This window comes from Erpetoichthys calabaricus, chromosome 7, assembly GCF_900747795.2.
Source record: "Erpetoichthys calabaricus chromosome 7, fErpCal1.3, whole genome shotgun sequence".
Taxonomy (NCBI): Eukaryota; Metazoa; Chordata; class Cladistia; order Polypteriformes; family Polypteridae; genus Erpetoichthys; species Erpetoichthys calabaricus.
The window spans coordinates 142,133,730-142,149,939 of record NC_041400.2 but is presented as its reverse complement, the minus strand read 5'-3'; the positions used below and the strand labels follow the sequence as shown (position 1 = coordinate 142,149,939).

At 35.6% G+C, this 16,210-nt stretch overlaps 1 protein-coding gene across 1 annotated transcript in view; it reads left to right on the top strand.

Moving 5' to 3' along the window:
• adamts6 (ADAM metallopeptidase with thrombospondin type 1 motif, 6) overlaps positions 1–16,210 on the top strand; it is a 330,011-nt gene that overhangs the window by 29,931 nt on the left and 283,870 nt on the right. The window contains exons 2-6 of the mRNA XM_028805470.2: positions 3,266–3,669; positions 4,446–4,810; positions 7,571–7,742; positions 12,207–12,418; positions 12,961–13,044. Coding sequence (XP_028661303.2) covers positions 3,573–3,669; positions 4,446–4,810; positions 7,571–7,742; positions 12,207–12,418; positions 12,961–13,044 — 930 coding nt within the window. The 5' untranslated portion in view covers positions 3,266–3,572. The remainder of the gene's footprint in view (positions 1–3,265; positions 3,670–4,445; positions 4,811–7,570; positions 7,743–12,206; positions 12,419–12,960; positions 13,045–16,210) is intronic.

Here is a 16,210-nt window from a genome sequence, read left to right as displayed (position 1 = left end):
AAAATGATTTGATCATGTTAGAATTATAATTATTTTCATTAATACATTTTTATGAATCATTACAATGGTTCAATAGTTTAAACTTTATTTTAGGTACTGCGAAAGGGTCTACTACTAATGAATAAATGATTTTGTAAAATTTAAATAATAAAAGCTTGCATAAATTCTTTCAATATTACAAAGTAGCTAGACACTTGAGATAACCTGTTTTAAAGACTACAATTTATGAACAAAAATTTGTATGTGGTTACTAAAGCAATAGTAATTGGTCTTGATATACTGTATATTACCTAGACATTCAAAAATGGGTTTCTTAACATGAAAATTGTATTTCAGTCATTCAGTCATTTTCTAACGCACTTAGCGCTGTATTTCTGAACAATAAATAATGTTTTATTAGCCATATGTTAAATCATTTGTAATGTTTAAAAACACATGACCATATAAGTAAATTATGATTTACTGACATTTATAACAATTTAGATATACACTACATGTACTGATAACCTATTAAGCCTTATATGATGTTTGTGCATTTTTTATTAATGAAAATTATTAGCAATTATTACCAATTCTCATTTCAAGAGCTTTTTCTAATAATTTGGTAATTACTTGTTTTCCAAAGGAAACGCAGAGCCCTCACAGTTTTAGGAGTGACTTTTAATGCATATTGCACATAAAGGCTACTTTTTATGATGTTAACACATGAGTTTAGTGAATTTTGATTTTGTTTTAGACTGAGATATTTCAAAAAGAGGCATCAAGTATTTTTAAAAGCACTTTGATGAGTTTTGAAAATGTGCAGAATTTTTAGTGGGCTTCCTGAACTTTGAAAACACAGCTTTTTGGCATGCTTATAATTATGACAGCTAATTTACTCTGTACCTGAAGCTGAATATCAAAACAGCATAAAAAAGAAGGTATAAAAATAACACTGACTTGACGGTCATTGTCAGCACATGTACCCTCACTGTAGTTTAAAATGGTTGATTAGATAGATAGATAGATAGATTACTTAATAGCTCTGGAGGTGAGACGTACAGATTTTGCCATTGCATTTGCATTATGCTAACCTGGTACCAGCTGGGCTTGAATTAAATTTGAATTATACCACAGAGGCTAACATTTCATCCTAGACATCTGAGTTATCACCTTGTCTATTAAATTAAGAGCGTGTAAAATCTAAATTGTTGTTCTGTGATCTGTTCATTCCAAATGTCTTTACAATGGCCAGTAAAACCATTTTAAGAAAACATTTCTGGCCTAGTCCCCTTTTTTGTATATTTTTCTATATCTCTATAAGCTCCTTTCAACCTTTTGTTCCAAGTGCCTTTATGCATTTTCTGAAAATATATTATTCTCCTTACACTTTGTTCATCTTTAACCTTTATTCCTAATCATATTAATCTTTTTGTAAGCCTGGTCCTTTTTTAGCAGTAGCATCTTCATTGTCTGCATTATATTTTTGTATTCTACATTTGCCATTCTTGTTGTGAACAATGAATTGTAGTCTTACCGTCTTCCTTTCACGTCTTCTGGATCTGTCAGTATCACTTCATTCTTATCATTAGCACTTAATTTTTTCCAGATTGTATTTTGCAAGTATTTTACTTTGCTTCTGAAATACCTCCTGGATTAGGACATTCTGGTTCTCACAAACACATTCTGTTTTTCTTCATATATATCCTTTTTTCATCTACTACATTCCTGCCTACTTTTATCAAAAATGATTTGAATTGATTAATTTTTCACTTTCCTGATATCTTGTCTCTTGTTTACCATCTTTATGTAGTGATATTGGAAAGTACAGTTAGATGGTGTACTAGATCTTAATTGTTGTGCTTCTTCCTTTATTTTCAACTATTTTTCCCCATGTTTTTAGCCATGTGCAAGCCAGTGTTCATCCTTTCTATTTTTTTGTTATTTACTTAATGAATATTTTTCTCCTATACACTTTCTTTTTCCAATGTGATTTTATATGCTGACATTCTTGTATGAATAAACCTAATACTTCTCATGTAATATTCTTAATCTTTTTCTCTCTTAAGACTTCCCTTCATCATGCTTGTTCTTGCACTTTATATTTAATTCTCATTCTGTAGAAACTTTGTGAAGTGACATCCTTAGAGGTGTTGTTTTTGCACCATAGAATGTAATGTCCTAAGATTCCTATGGTGCTTGTTTATGTTGTTAATGTTATTTATTTTACTTGTGCATTCCATGCCTTTTGTTCTTAGAAGGCAGCTGTGGTCCTTTCCTATTGTTTTCTACAGCAGCTGTGTAAAGCCTTTGATTTCTTTATCTACCACTTTCCTCTCCTGGTAGAGTCACTTGAATTCCTGTGTTCTTTCTACTATCTTCAAAACTAGGTTTCTTCTTTTTTGTTTGCTGCAATAATGAAAGAAGTCATCTAATACCAATTCCTAATGAAAAAAAAAACAAGTTAAGTATACACCTGTTATTGGCACAGACCAAAACCTTAATATGGCTTCTTTAGGTAATGGAGAAATAAATTTACTTTATCTTCTACTAGTAGTTTATGTTCAGCTTCACAGCTGGGATTTCTGAAATTGTGAGAGAAAAACTTTTGCTTATGTATAAAATTGTTTTTTTTAGTTAATTAATTTCATTCCATCAAAGTTAAATTTGAAAAGAAGAATATATGTTTAAGTTTTCTACCACATGCAAAGACATTCATGGGCTCCCTTTTATTCTACATTTGTATTTTAAAAAGGAGTATATAGAGGTTAAGAAATATTGCATATCCTCATGTATTCTCCTGTAAAATACGCAAGACTTTTCATCTCTTCTACTAAACAGTAAAAATAGCACAATATAACAAATAAGTGTTTTCTTAGTGTCTTCAAACATTTTCTCTGATTTTACCATTAAATCATCACACAGGCTGAGTTGAAACTTAGTCTGGAAACCTGTGGTATAAAGCAAGAACAAACCCTGGATGGGATGCAAGCCCATTTTTCAAACTCATTCATATTTATTTTCATACTCCTAGCAACTCATACTGTATTTGGCCAATGTAATGTTACTGGTTAATGTAAAAGGCACATCCTTAGGAAGTGGGAAGAAATTAGAGTATGCAGAGAAAAACCCAAACAGACAATGGGGGGATCCTAAATGAAATGTCTTTGGTTTAATTTTGATAGTCATAATATTAATGTGCAGGAAACCAATTTTATTTTATAGCATGTGATCTTCAATAATGTCATTGATTGTATGAATACAATATATATTTTTTTTTTCAAAGGTGCATAAATGGATAAGCAAAAACAGACCTCCAGTGTAGATCTACTGCTTTGCCTTTATTTGAAGAAATTTTCTGGAGCAGTGCTTGCTTTCTACAGCAAGGAAATGAATCCAAATGCAGAAGAAATCAGAAACTCCTGGGAGGGACCAATTTGAAATTAATTTGGACAACGTGGATAATAAGCAGAAGAATACTCTGAAAGAAGTGTCAAAAAAGGCACTTTATAATGCAATATTCGAGAAAAGAAAGTTGTTAGCTGTTTAGCTCAATGCTAACCCCCCTACCCCCGGTAGACTGTTTCTAAATTATGGAAATTTTGTGGAAGACGTTGACTTGGATGTTGAGCCTTGTCATGGCTGCTTCTGAATTTCAAAGCAACAATAGAATTTCTCATATTTCACAAGGTATGTTTTTTTACTTAAGTATGTCAATATATCTATAAAGTGTAACAAGCAAAATATAATATTTTCAGACCCTTTTAATGCAATTCATGGCTGCGTGTTATATAAAAATATATATATATAGAAAGATACTGTATATATGCTGTACACACATACAGTATACATACATTCATGCACACACATTTATAATAATGTCTAAAATGTCATGGCATCTTCGTCACAAGAGTAGCATATCACAGGGGGGCTGTGCTAAAAATTAAGAATGCTTGTCACAATAGTTATGGCTTACTACTGCTCAGCATATCCACCTTGTATTTACTCCGTGTATATGCTGTTATGTGAAAAGTAAGTACACTAACAGCTGTATAGTTTTCAATATCACAATATAACTAATCATCTTGTCCTTGCCAAGTCCTAAAAGTAGGTAAAACTAGCCTCAGGTGAAAAATACCACATAACAGACTTTATTTTGTCATTTTGTATTTAATAGCTAAATGGCTGACAATTATTTAAAGATATGTCAAACCACAGAATTGAGAGAGAGTAAACTTAATTTCACATAAATTTATGTATATATATTTGTGCCAGTACCACTTTAGTGTTTTTTTATTTACTTTAATATCCAGTGTGTTTTTTTTTCTTATTAAAAACATCCTATTGTCCTTCATTATACTGCCCTCCCTTTTTTGAAGATCTGACTAATGTTACTAGTGCTTGTGTCGTCCTGTTTTTCTCTTTCATGCATACTTCTTGGACGTATTCACCTTGTCAACACAAAGAGGAATTCCTTTCGTACCTTGAGCACTACCAGCTCACGGTTCCTATGCAAGTGGATCAAAATGGAGACTTCATGAGCTATACTGTGAAACACAACAGACACTTGCGACGGAAGAGAAGTATAGATCCTGTTGACCAAGATATCTCAGAATCTAGGTTGTTTTACAAACTCTCTGCCTATGGAAGGCACTTTTATTTAAATCTGACACTGAACACTCATTTGGTGTCTAAACATTTTACTGTAGAATATTGGGATAAAGATGGACCAGAATGGAGACATGATTTTATAGATTATTGCCATTATATTGGATACCTTCAGGATCAACATAGCACAACAAATGTAGCTTTAAGTAATTGTAATGGCTTGGTGAGTAGTATTGTCTTTTTCATTCTTCATGGCAGATGATTTTTTTATTGTAACTTTAGCAGTTTTGAAAAAAACTTAAACCGCAGTAGTGATTAAGCATTACACAGTCTTTAAATAGATGAGAGTATTCCTTGATTTTTGATGTATGGCGTGTGGAGAGGGATGCGGCATGCTTGCTCTTTGTTAGGAACACTTGTTTTGAAAGAGCATAGTCTTGCTTTAGAATGAGAATGTCCATTCACTGCCACCCATCCATTGTAGGTCCATAAAGAGTTGTATTCTTCCTCTTAAAAATGACTATTTACACCTTAAGGTGGTGCAATCAAATACATTCTTTGAGTAACAAATTAGCCTAGCCAGTACATATTTTGGTTAGTTTATGATGGTACCGGAGGACCTAGGGAAAAAGGAAACTGGGAAAACATGCAGTTCTAAATAGACAGTGATCAGTGGGGTTGAACGTAGTCTTCTAGAAGTGTGAGCTAGAATCGGTTACTACAATGCATTAAAGCTGCCCTTTATTAGATAGATAGATACTTTATTAATCCCAATGGGAAATTCACATTCTCCAGCAGCAGCATACTGATACAATAAATAATATTAAATTAAAGAATGATAATAATGCAGGTGAAAAACAGACAGTAACTTTGTATAATGTTAAATGTTAACGTTTACCCCCCCGGGTGGAATTGAAGAGTCGCATAGTTTGGGTGAGGAACGATCTCCTCAGTCTGTCAGTGGAGCAGGACAGTGACAGCAGTCTGTCGCTGAAGCTGCTCCTCTGTCTGGAGATGGTACTATTAAGTGGATGCAGTGGATTCTCCATAATTGATAGTAGCCTGCTGAGCGCCCTTCGCTCTGCCACAGATGTTAAACTGTCCAGCTCCATGCCAACAATAGAGCCTGCCTTCCTCACCAGTTTGTCCAGGCGTGAGGCGTCTTTCCTCTTAATGCTGCCTCCCCAGCACACCACCGTGTAGAAGAGGGCGCTCACCACAACCGTCTGATAGAACATCTGCAGCATCTTATTGCAGATGTTGAAGGACGCCAGCCTTATAAGGAAGTATAGTCGGCTCTGTCCTTTCTTGCACAGCGCATCAGTATTGGCAGTCCAGTCTAATTTATCATCCAGCTGCACTCCCAGATATTTATAGGTCTGCACCATCTGCACACAGTCACCTTTGATGATCATGGGGTCTATGAGGGGTCTGGGCCTCCTAAAATCCACCACCAGCTCCTTGGTTTTGCTGGTGTTCAGTTGTAGGTGGTTTGAGTCACACCATTTAACAAAGTCATTGATTAGGTCCCTATATTCATCCTCCAGCCCATTCTTGATGCAGCCCACGATAGCAGTGTCATCAGCAAACTTTTGCACATGGCAGGACTCAGAGTTGTATTGGAAGTCCAATGTATATAGGCTGAACAGGACCGGAGAAAGTACAGTCCCTTGTGGCGCTCCTGTGTTGCTGACCACAATGTCAGACGTGCAGTTCCCAAGACGGACATACTGAGGTCTGTCTTTAAGATAGTCCACGATCCATGCCACTAGGTATGAATCTAATCCCATCTCTGTCAGCTTGTCCCTAAGGAGCAGAGGTTGGATTGTGTTGAAGGCACTAGAGAAGTCTAGAAACATAATTCTTACAGCACCACTGCCTCTGTCCAAGTGAGAGAGAACATAAGAACATTATGTTGTTCTTATTAATTTGGAAAATAATCTTTACACAGGGCAACTTAGAAAACTCAATCTAAAGTAGCATACACTGAATCATTGTCACAAAAGTACAAAGTTAATAGATACTGTAATAGAGAGTAAAATATAAGATATAGAGCATTTAGCCTATTAGTACATTTAGTTCTAATTTGGCAATATAACAAAAGTATCAGGGAAATAATAAATATCATAAAAAGAGAAGAGTGGTGCAAATGATAAGGAATCTTGAGGTGCTTCATATAGATGTTTGTTGTCAGGAGTTTTCTGTGTAATATGTATCTGCTAAATATGGTGGCCATTTGAAAGGACACTGTTGCAACACTTTTAGTGACACATACAGTATGTTATGCATTTTGAAGTCTGCTTCTAGATCCCCTAAGCTGGACATAAAGTATAGAGACTGACATTTACTGTTATTTTGCTGTATTACGGTACATATAAACGTATTTAGAAACCTGTAGTTATTATCATATCAAAGCAGGTAAAATACAATATATAAAAACAACAAGGTTCTGTACAAAATATTATATAAGTGAAAAATGTTAAGGTTCACTAATCTTGTTTAGCTTGCTGGTTGGTTAACCTAATAATTCTCCCATTCCCTTGTCTAAAGGTGATTATCTCATTACAGAGAGCATCTGGCAGCATCACAAACAAGTCAATTAGAACTTCTAGTCAACCTGATCTACATGTTTTGGGATGTAGGAGGAAATCCACAAAAAACAAAGAACAGCTACCTCAACTTAGTCAGTCACTGGGCTCTAACCTGTGTTTTTTTGAAGTGTGAATCCAAAGCTCTAGCCACTGTGCCACCATTCTGTATGAAACAGTTCAAACAAAACCTGTTTTAGGATTAAATACATAATGTCCAACAACTAATCTTTGTTTACAAATATCTTAAATATGTGGCAAAGCTAACAAACATTTTATCATTAATATTACTACAAGTGCAACAAGTGTTTTATTGTTTCTATTTCCCTGTTTTGATTATATTTTACTTATCCCCAACAACTTTTTCATGATTTATTTATTTATTTTTTACCAAGCATGGTGTTATTACAACAGAAGAAGAACAGTACTTTATTGAGCCACTGAAGAATATAGGATCACAGAATGCCAGTAGTTTAAGATTTGAAGAAGGACAGCCACATGTTATTTATAAAAAATCTTCTGTCCCATACCAATTGAAGAATGATGAATCCAACTGTGGAGTTACAGGTAACTGAAATATTTTGGACTATGAAGGTTTTTTATTTCAAAAAAATGGTAAGACACTGTACAGATGGAAGTTTTTGCTAAATCCCAACCACAGAATTGAATTCCTCTATAAAAAAGATGACAAAGTTACTAATTCTTACTTGCATTTCATTATGGACTGATTTGACTGTTTAGATGGAGAAATGCTTTTGCATGAGCACTGCATCATATGGCACTTGCATAATATAACACATAATGAATATCTAAGACATAGAGCTTCACAAGTTAATGATACGGTTATCATCAACATTATATTATACTTTCCTAGTGGGGGTCATGGTGGCAACACACCAATGTGGACTAACTAGGTAACTTTATTCACAACAAACTTCCTTTATGCTTTCTTTGAGTAAGAGATATAATCTCTCTAGCATACCTGTCAAGTCATCTTCTAATGGATATAACTCATACACCTCTCAAGGCAGGCACTGAGGAAGCATCCTAACTATGTGCTCAAACCACCTCCATTGCTTACTCTTCATCCCGAGAACAGCAACAGCAACAACAACAACAACAACATTTATTTATATAGCACATTTTCATACAAATTAGAATGAAGAAGCAGACTGAATTCTAAATCAACATAAAACTGTTACTGCTGTACCAGTTTGTTGTTCAATCTCACAATTACCTCTACACTCACTTGTAAAGGAGACTGTGCTTGCATTCCACAAAACACTGAACACAAAACATCCCTGTAATACCAAGTGCAACCAAGGAGTTTTTCATTCACTGCACTGACCTCATACCTTATGCACATCTTGTGAGAGTTGCCTGGGAGCATTAGAACTACATGTCCAAATCACTTCAACTAGCTTGTCCTGATCCAGAGAAGTAGTGGTTTTACCTGCATGGTCTTCCCTTCCCTTATTTTGTTACGCTCCTCACTGCCTTGTCAATTTAATCATTGTAATCATCACTGGTTTACAATCATTTTTGGGGTGTATGTTAGTTGGCTGGTTGTCCCCATTTTTTTCCACTACCACCCATGGCCTTGGGGCCTCATTTATAAAGCTTGCATATGCACAAAAAGAGGCTTGGAAAACATGTACGCAAATTCCCACATAAACATTAGGATTTATAAAAGAAAACGTGACTGGGGAACATGAGTATATTTATGGCAACTCTGACCCATGCATGTGCAACATTTCAGACAAACTGGGATAAAGCAGGGAAATGCATCCAAACCAGCTAAATGATGACTTATGTGTATAATAATTCATTTCACTAAGCTGTTTTCATAATGTGCTTTGACTCTGAAAATATATTACACCTCAAAAAACAATGACTAAGATGCAGAGACTATATTTTTGTTCCCTTTTAATGCTGTATATTTGCACTGAAGAACTTTATATTTATATTTTAAATTTATATTGACTACCTGTTGTCACATCTCAGGGAACTGGCTGACAAGTCAAGGAATATTTTCAACAAACTTCACTCTGTCATGCCTGCTGCACTAGAAGCCATTAACCAAATGGCAAGGCACTGCATCCAGTTTTCATATGGTGTGGGTGCACATACATGCAACATAGCATACTGTAAATAGTTACTGTATTTTAGACATTGTCAGGTTCTCCTAACGTAATCAGAGCACTTTACTGCACTCGTATTACAATAATGGCATTTTGTGAGAATGAAACTGCTTTTGTTAACCTAAGCAATTCCATTCTATTAATGCACAAGTGATCCAAGATGTGACTGGCAAACACTGTGTCTCAGTTGCCTAGGTCAAATAATGATTCATTTATTTTGAGGAAAGGTGGTTTGACAGACATGATGGTACTAGTACATTTTAGCTAGTTGTTGGTAAGGTAACTGGCTGAACCCCCAGTGTTTCATATGGCGTGGTTACCTTTCCCAGACTATCAGATTGCAGTGGAAGGGTGCTGTAATGCTGCACATGATCTTGCGCTCTCAGTTGCGGAGTGATTGGATATGTGTGAGGTTGATTATAATGCTATATATATGGATGCTTAAAGGCAGCATTGGGTGTGTATTCACGTACACATATTTACAAGGTGATTGTGATTTATAATTGATAAATTGCACAGAAATGTGTATTCACCAGGCTTTATAAATCTGAATTTTTTTGGCGTATGCTTTTTCTTGTTTTTTTGGCGTACACACATATTTTCATTCTCAAATCCACACTTTTATAAAACTTTTATAAATGAGAACTCCGAGCATCCTTTGGGGTGAGATGTATTCTTCGTGTTTCATGCTGCCACCTCTACACATCTGCTTCAGTCTTTAGGAGTCAAATAAAGAATTGGAAGACTTCAAATATTGGAGCAACTAAATGTCAACCACCACTAAAACACAAAGATAGATTTCCACCAAAATTGTTCTGGCAGCCCAAACCTTCTTTAGATTTTGGAATGTCTGGAAGACATTAGCTCTGTAGACTAGCATCAAGTTGAAGATGTATAGGTCCAGTGTATTCTTAATCCTCCTCTATGCAGCTGCAATATGGAGAACTAACAACTAATTTAGAGTGTTAGAAGGATGATGTTTCTGACAAATCCTCAAAATCTGCTAGGAATAGCATGTCATGAACCAAGAAGTCAGTAGATGAACAATTATCAACAGAATTATCAATGTAATGAAGCAGGAATGCAGTAGGTGGATAGGTGATGTACTCTATGGAAGGACTAGAACGGACACCCATATGTTGCTCTCAAATGGACACCATCAGAAAAGAGAAAGTGAGAGAGGCCATTGAGCAGATGAAGAAGGACCGTTGAGGAAGAAATTAAAGTGTTTAGTAAGACCTGGAATGAAATCAGCTTTCTTGCTCAAGACCATGAGGGCTGGAAAAGAGTTGTTGGGGCCTTATGTTCTAAAACGACCAGAAAAGATTAATAATAATAATAATAAATTGCATTCTGCACACCTGACACATATTTTCAACAAACAAAGGTTGTGATTGCCTCCTTTAGACAGACTTTCACACTACTGCATGTTTCATTCACCCCCTTTGGACAGCTCATACAATGTATTGAGTTTCTCCCAACATGACTGACTGACTGACCTATACTGCAACTGTGCACTCATCTTTTCCATGCCTCCTACCCCTTTCTCTGCTCGGACTTAGAATTGATACCTGATGCATTCTCACCTTCACTCAAAACATTCACTAGCCCCATTGGCTATCCTGAATTAATTTCATGCTATCTCATACATTGACATCACTGTAGTCAATGACACATCAAATATCTCCGTGTATATACTGCACCACTTCCCAAAGTACGCCTTCTCTGTATCTTCTTCAGATTTTGTCAGGCAAGTGTAGTTTCTTTATTTTCACCTGTCAATTAGCTATACTCACTACACAATAGATATCTCAGATATTAAAGAAAAATCTATATTTTGATTCTTTTTTCAAGCACTCACTCAGTCATCTTTATCACTTCTCTAAAAGTGTAACAGCTTAAAATGACCCATACTCCAGTGACTCATCCTTTTTTTGACTGCAACTTGAATTGTATCATTTTTCCAATCATTAGGAAGTCTACATTCACATAGTGCTGCACAGGTCTGACAAACATTCAACTTCTGGACCCTACACTGCCTTAAGCATTTCCATCAAAGGTCCAGTTGGACCTGCTGCTTTACCCGTCTCTAACTTCTTAGGTACTTATGTGACTTACATTTTTTAAAAAGTTTCCAGTGGTCACCTTCACATTTTTCACAATTTTCCAATGCTATGTCCACTTCAAAAATAATTTACCGTACTCCTTTCACTACCGGGTTCAAATGTCACCAACTACTTTTACTCTTTCTTAAACCTCTTGATCCTTACAGCTATTTCCATTGCATCACCAAACTCTAAATTCCCTCATCACTGTCATATTGAAGTTAAGGCCTCTGTAGACTGCCTCATAACCATCAGCACTGAGGTCAATATACCCATTCAGAGCGACACTCAGTACAATCATATCCCTAAGGCAGCCATTTGTTACCCCCATCAACTTGTTCCAGAACTTCTTTCTCCCTGTCCCTTCTGCCGACTTGCGGGTCATATATTGCACATATTAAATTACAATACTTATCAGTCATTTACCAGCAATCATCTTAATAACAGAAACACACTCACACATTCTCTTCATTTCCACCACTTTGTTTGCTAATTTTTCTGTCATAATTTTCATTCAGGATTTTCAAAAAATTTGAAATATCAAATATTCAAATTATTTTATGCAATAGCATTGAGAAAGATTTACTTTCCGATGAATCTTACAATACCAAAACGTTAGTGTTGTTACACATAAAAAATGTAATGATACATGTGTACTGATGGCTACATTTTATCTTAATAGACTGTCTTTAGTGGAATTTGTGAATATTAAAACATAATACAGAATATGGCAATCAATTAAATTCATGTGACATCTTCAGTTGTTACCCTTTGATTCTTTTTAGATCTTACAAGACATCCAGATCCACTGTGGATGAAACAACATTCAGCCAATACCATTTCTTCAATGTTCAACTCCTCCAGTTTGTTCCGTCGCCATAAGAGATCAGTTAGTTCAGAGCGCTTTGTGGAAACTTTAGTTGTTGCTGACAAAATGATGGTTGGGTACCATGGCCGCAAGGACATTGAACACTACATTTTATCTGTAATGAATATTGTAAGTTTGATCTCCACTTTTCTAGAAATGATAAGTGCAAGTATAAGCAAAGATAGTCCTGTAAACTTTTCAAGAAATGCCTGTAAATATGCAAAGCATGTTAATGCAAAAATATTGCACAGAATTTTTTGTTATTTGCTGGACTTAACTGCAGTTGCTGTTAATGGTAATTAAAGACTCTCTTTTATTTCCACTCACTTGAACATTTTTTGCAGACTTGATTGAGGTATTAATATATTTGTCCATCATTTGCTCCTCAACCCTTTGAAATGGAAGCGAAGGTTTTCAGGAAATATGAAATAAATCTAGTTATAAACCGAGAAATTAATATAGCATGTTAATAGCTAAAAATGGTGCATCAAAATGTAAATATTATGACATATTATGCATAAGTAAAAAATGTGTTATGCATTTAAAACATTATTTTAAAACATTTAAAGTACATTCATAGTATGCATCTGATTTGCCTTTTATTAAGAAGTATTTAAATGGGTGATTTATTTTGTCTGACTTTATTTTTTTTCTTATTTTCTGGAGGTCAGGTTGCCAAACTTTACCATGATTCCAGTCTAGGAAATGTTGTGAACATTATTGTGACTCGCCTGATAATTCTAACAGAGGACCAGGTAACTGAAATGTTTTATTTTTGTTAATTTTTTTATTCCATACAGTAAGCCATAGTAACACTATCCTCATATTTTAGAGGTCTATTTTCTTATAACTAAATAGCCTAAAGAAAATCATTACACATTAGTGCCAATGTACAGTATTTACTGCTTTTACACTTTTGAATAGCTTATCATCCTGGTGATTAAAGGCAATATATTAATTTTAAAGTAGCTATTTATTGTTTGTTCATTTTTATTTTCAGACTTTTTAAAAAATACTTTTGTGGAATTAATAGGTTTTGGATTCTTGTTGTAGCTTTTATGCTCAGCACTAAGCTCTATCTTTAAGAACATGTGTCTTGATTTTTAAATCTGAAGCATATGTCTTAAGAAAATTCTCTATGTAAATCAGTTTGAACTCAATGGAACAAACTCAATAATATTTGTAATAATAATATATTAATTAGATTTTATTATCCAGTGTTCTTAATCTGGATGTTTAAATGGGACAGCTTGTTATGTTTATTTGGAAATAAAATGTACGATTTTGTAGGCGTTATAAACTTTCTTTGACCTTGTAATTCTGCCTTGTATGTACTGAAACAAAAATATCAAAGACAGCATCAGAGTGTTGGGATGCCAAAGTGGAAGCTCCATTTAATAATTAAAGAAGGTTTAATTGCTGGAAAGTACAACAAAAAATGGATGGACCATCGATCCTTCATAATGTTTTTGTTTCTACATCTTTTGGAAGATTGATACTCTGTGGATCAAGGTCCGAAGTGAACACAGACTTCTAATTGCACCTTGGTTTATACAGGGGCCAGGGAGGAAAGTGCAGAGCTTCCATCTGCAGGGCAGAAGTGAAGTCATTGTTCACCCACAAATTCTTCCACAACTAGGAGTAACTTCATAGAAATGGTTAGGACTGCGTTTCACCTTAATTCTCTCTGTCTGGAGAGGGATATGATTCATTAACAGGGTAAACTCCTATCTTAACAAGCAATACCTCAGTTGGTTCACTGCCCATTTAATAGAAAGGGCTTCCCTCTCCAATGTCTCATACCTGGTTTCCTGGTTCAGCAGTTTCTGACTGAGATAGATGGCAGGATACTCAGGCATCAAATTTAGAGACTTGGTTCAAGCACCTGATGTTATTACAGAAACACCACAACACATTTGATTTTGGGACAAGAACAACTGGAGTGGACCAGGGGCTATTGCTTTCCTGTGTAATACAAAAGATCATATTTGGCCTCCAGGAGGCAGTTTGGCAATTCTCTTGCCATAAACAGGGAGTCTGTGACAGTGTAATAATGGGTAGTAAATTTAGTTAGTCTTGGCCGGATGTTGACTACTTCGGGAACATTAGCCAGGATCACCTTTAGGTTGTGCATTATTTCCTAAGTTAAATGGCTCCTCCTCTATAAAGAAAGTTAATCATCTTGTAATGCTTTCATGGTTTAAAAAGGTTTACATGATATGTTCGCAATGAAGGTCAATGATTAGACTGTTTGATTATGTAATCAGCAAGACCCCAACTATCGTCAACCTCACAAAGACCCTGGGAGTGTGTTAGGAATATCAAATGAGAGGTGGGAATTGGGATCGTTACATGGTTTCATGGCTGAAACTCTGGATGACAGAGTCTTTATCATACAAATGAGCTTGGAAGCTGAGCCTTTTAAAAATGCTCGCATAGTATTGCACATATTTTTTTTAATTGATCTTGTAATTGAGATATGTATTTTAATTTCTTAACTGGGGCTGTCATTTTGGATTCCCAGCCATGCAGCAGTTCCAACAGTGAAAACCAGGTGGATGCTTGTGGCAGCTCCCAATAGGCAAACAGAATGTGAGGAAGTAGCTGGTCCCAATCTTTTTCTCAACAAATTCTGCAACATCTGCTTGGCTGTTTCTTTGAATGTCTCAGATGTAAAGGGTGTACCTTGGTCCATGAGGACTTCTTTAACGATGTCAACACACATGAAAGCACCTAGTAATTCTAAAAGGCAAAGAGGCAAAAGTCTTAGAATTGGCCACTCTCAACGGAATGGCTTCAAGATATCAGGTAGCATAATTAACTAAGACTTGTGTCCTTTCACAGATGATTCAAGCATTCCAATAATGTCAGATCCAACCCTCTTGAACATCACATCTACAATAAGTAAGAACACCAAAGGATCCTGTTTCTGCCGTGGGGTGGAGCTGGCACCCTGACCATTAGAACTATAGTTTAATGCATCCTAAGGTCTTCTCCATTCCTAAGTGTTTGTTGAGAAGATGATCATGAGCTAACTAACAAGCTTCTTCTTGATATGGTTTAGGTATAAGAAGCAATCAGCAGGGTTTCTCCAGTGTATTGTGTATTGTCAGCTGTCGTAAAATGGAGTCTTCACCAAAGGCAGAATGGGTGTGAGCCATTCAAAATGAGCTAAAAAGCAGGCCAGCATCTTGAACAACCTGCCAAAAAGAGGCTCACCTAAACTATGCTAGACCCCAAAGTCTACTTGCTGGCTTCAGTCCTAGCAGGCTCTAAGAATAAGGGGCTAAGAAATTTCTACAAAAAGCCCCTCAAGAGGAAGGATAACCATTAGCCACCTGCTTGAGAACAAAATGGGTAACAGAGAATATTTATAAAGTGAAGTTTTACTTAATAAAATCAGAAAAAGAAGCCCAATACTCCATCCAAAAGAATAATGCAAGAAAAGAAGGCAAGAATATAAAAAAGCAGTCAGAAAAAGCAATACTTACAGGACATCACAATAAAATGTGTCCTTATCAACTGACTTAAATAGCCTGAGGTACCACCTTCTGGGGTACCACCTACAAAATACTAGGGAAATATGAGAAAAAGATTTCACACATAGAAACACAGTAAAATGTAAATAGAACACTATTAATAAAAAATAAATATTTACAAATAGACATAAAAGGAGCATAAATAGAGACCAGGGAACTCACCCTAGCACACACGGACAACCACTTGATATAATAAATAGTTTTTGAGCATGCAGTATTGGCCAGGTGGTATGATGTCAGATGTGGTTTGGCCGTTTACTGAAACTACTGCTTTCCGTACTTATCGATTAAATCATCGTTCTACTGCTTTCATTTAAAGAGAGAAGGCAAATTCCTAAATAGGAACTGTGTGGCATGTAGCAGATCAGGGCTGACATCTATA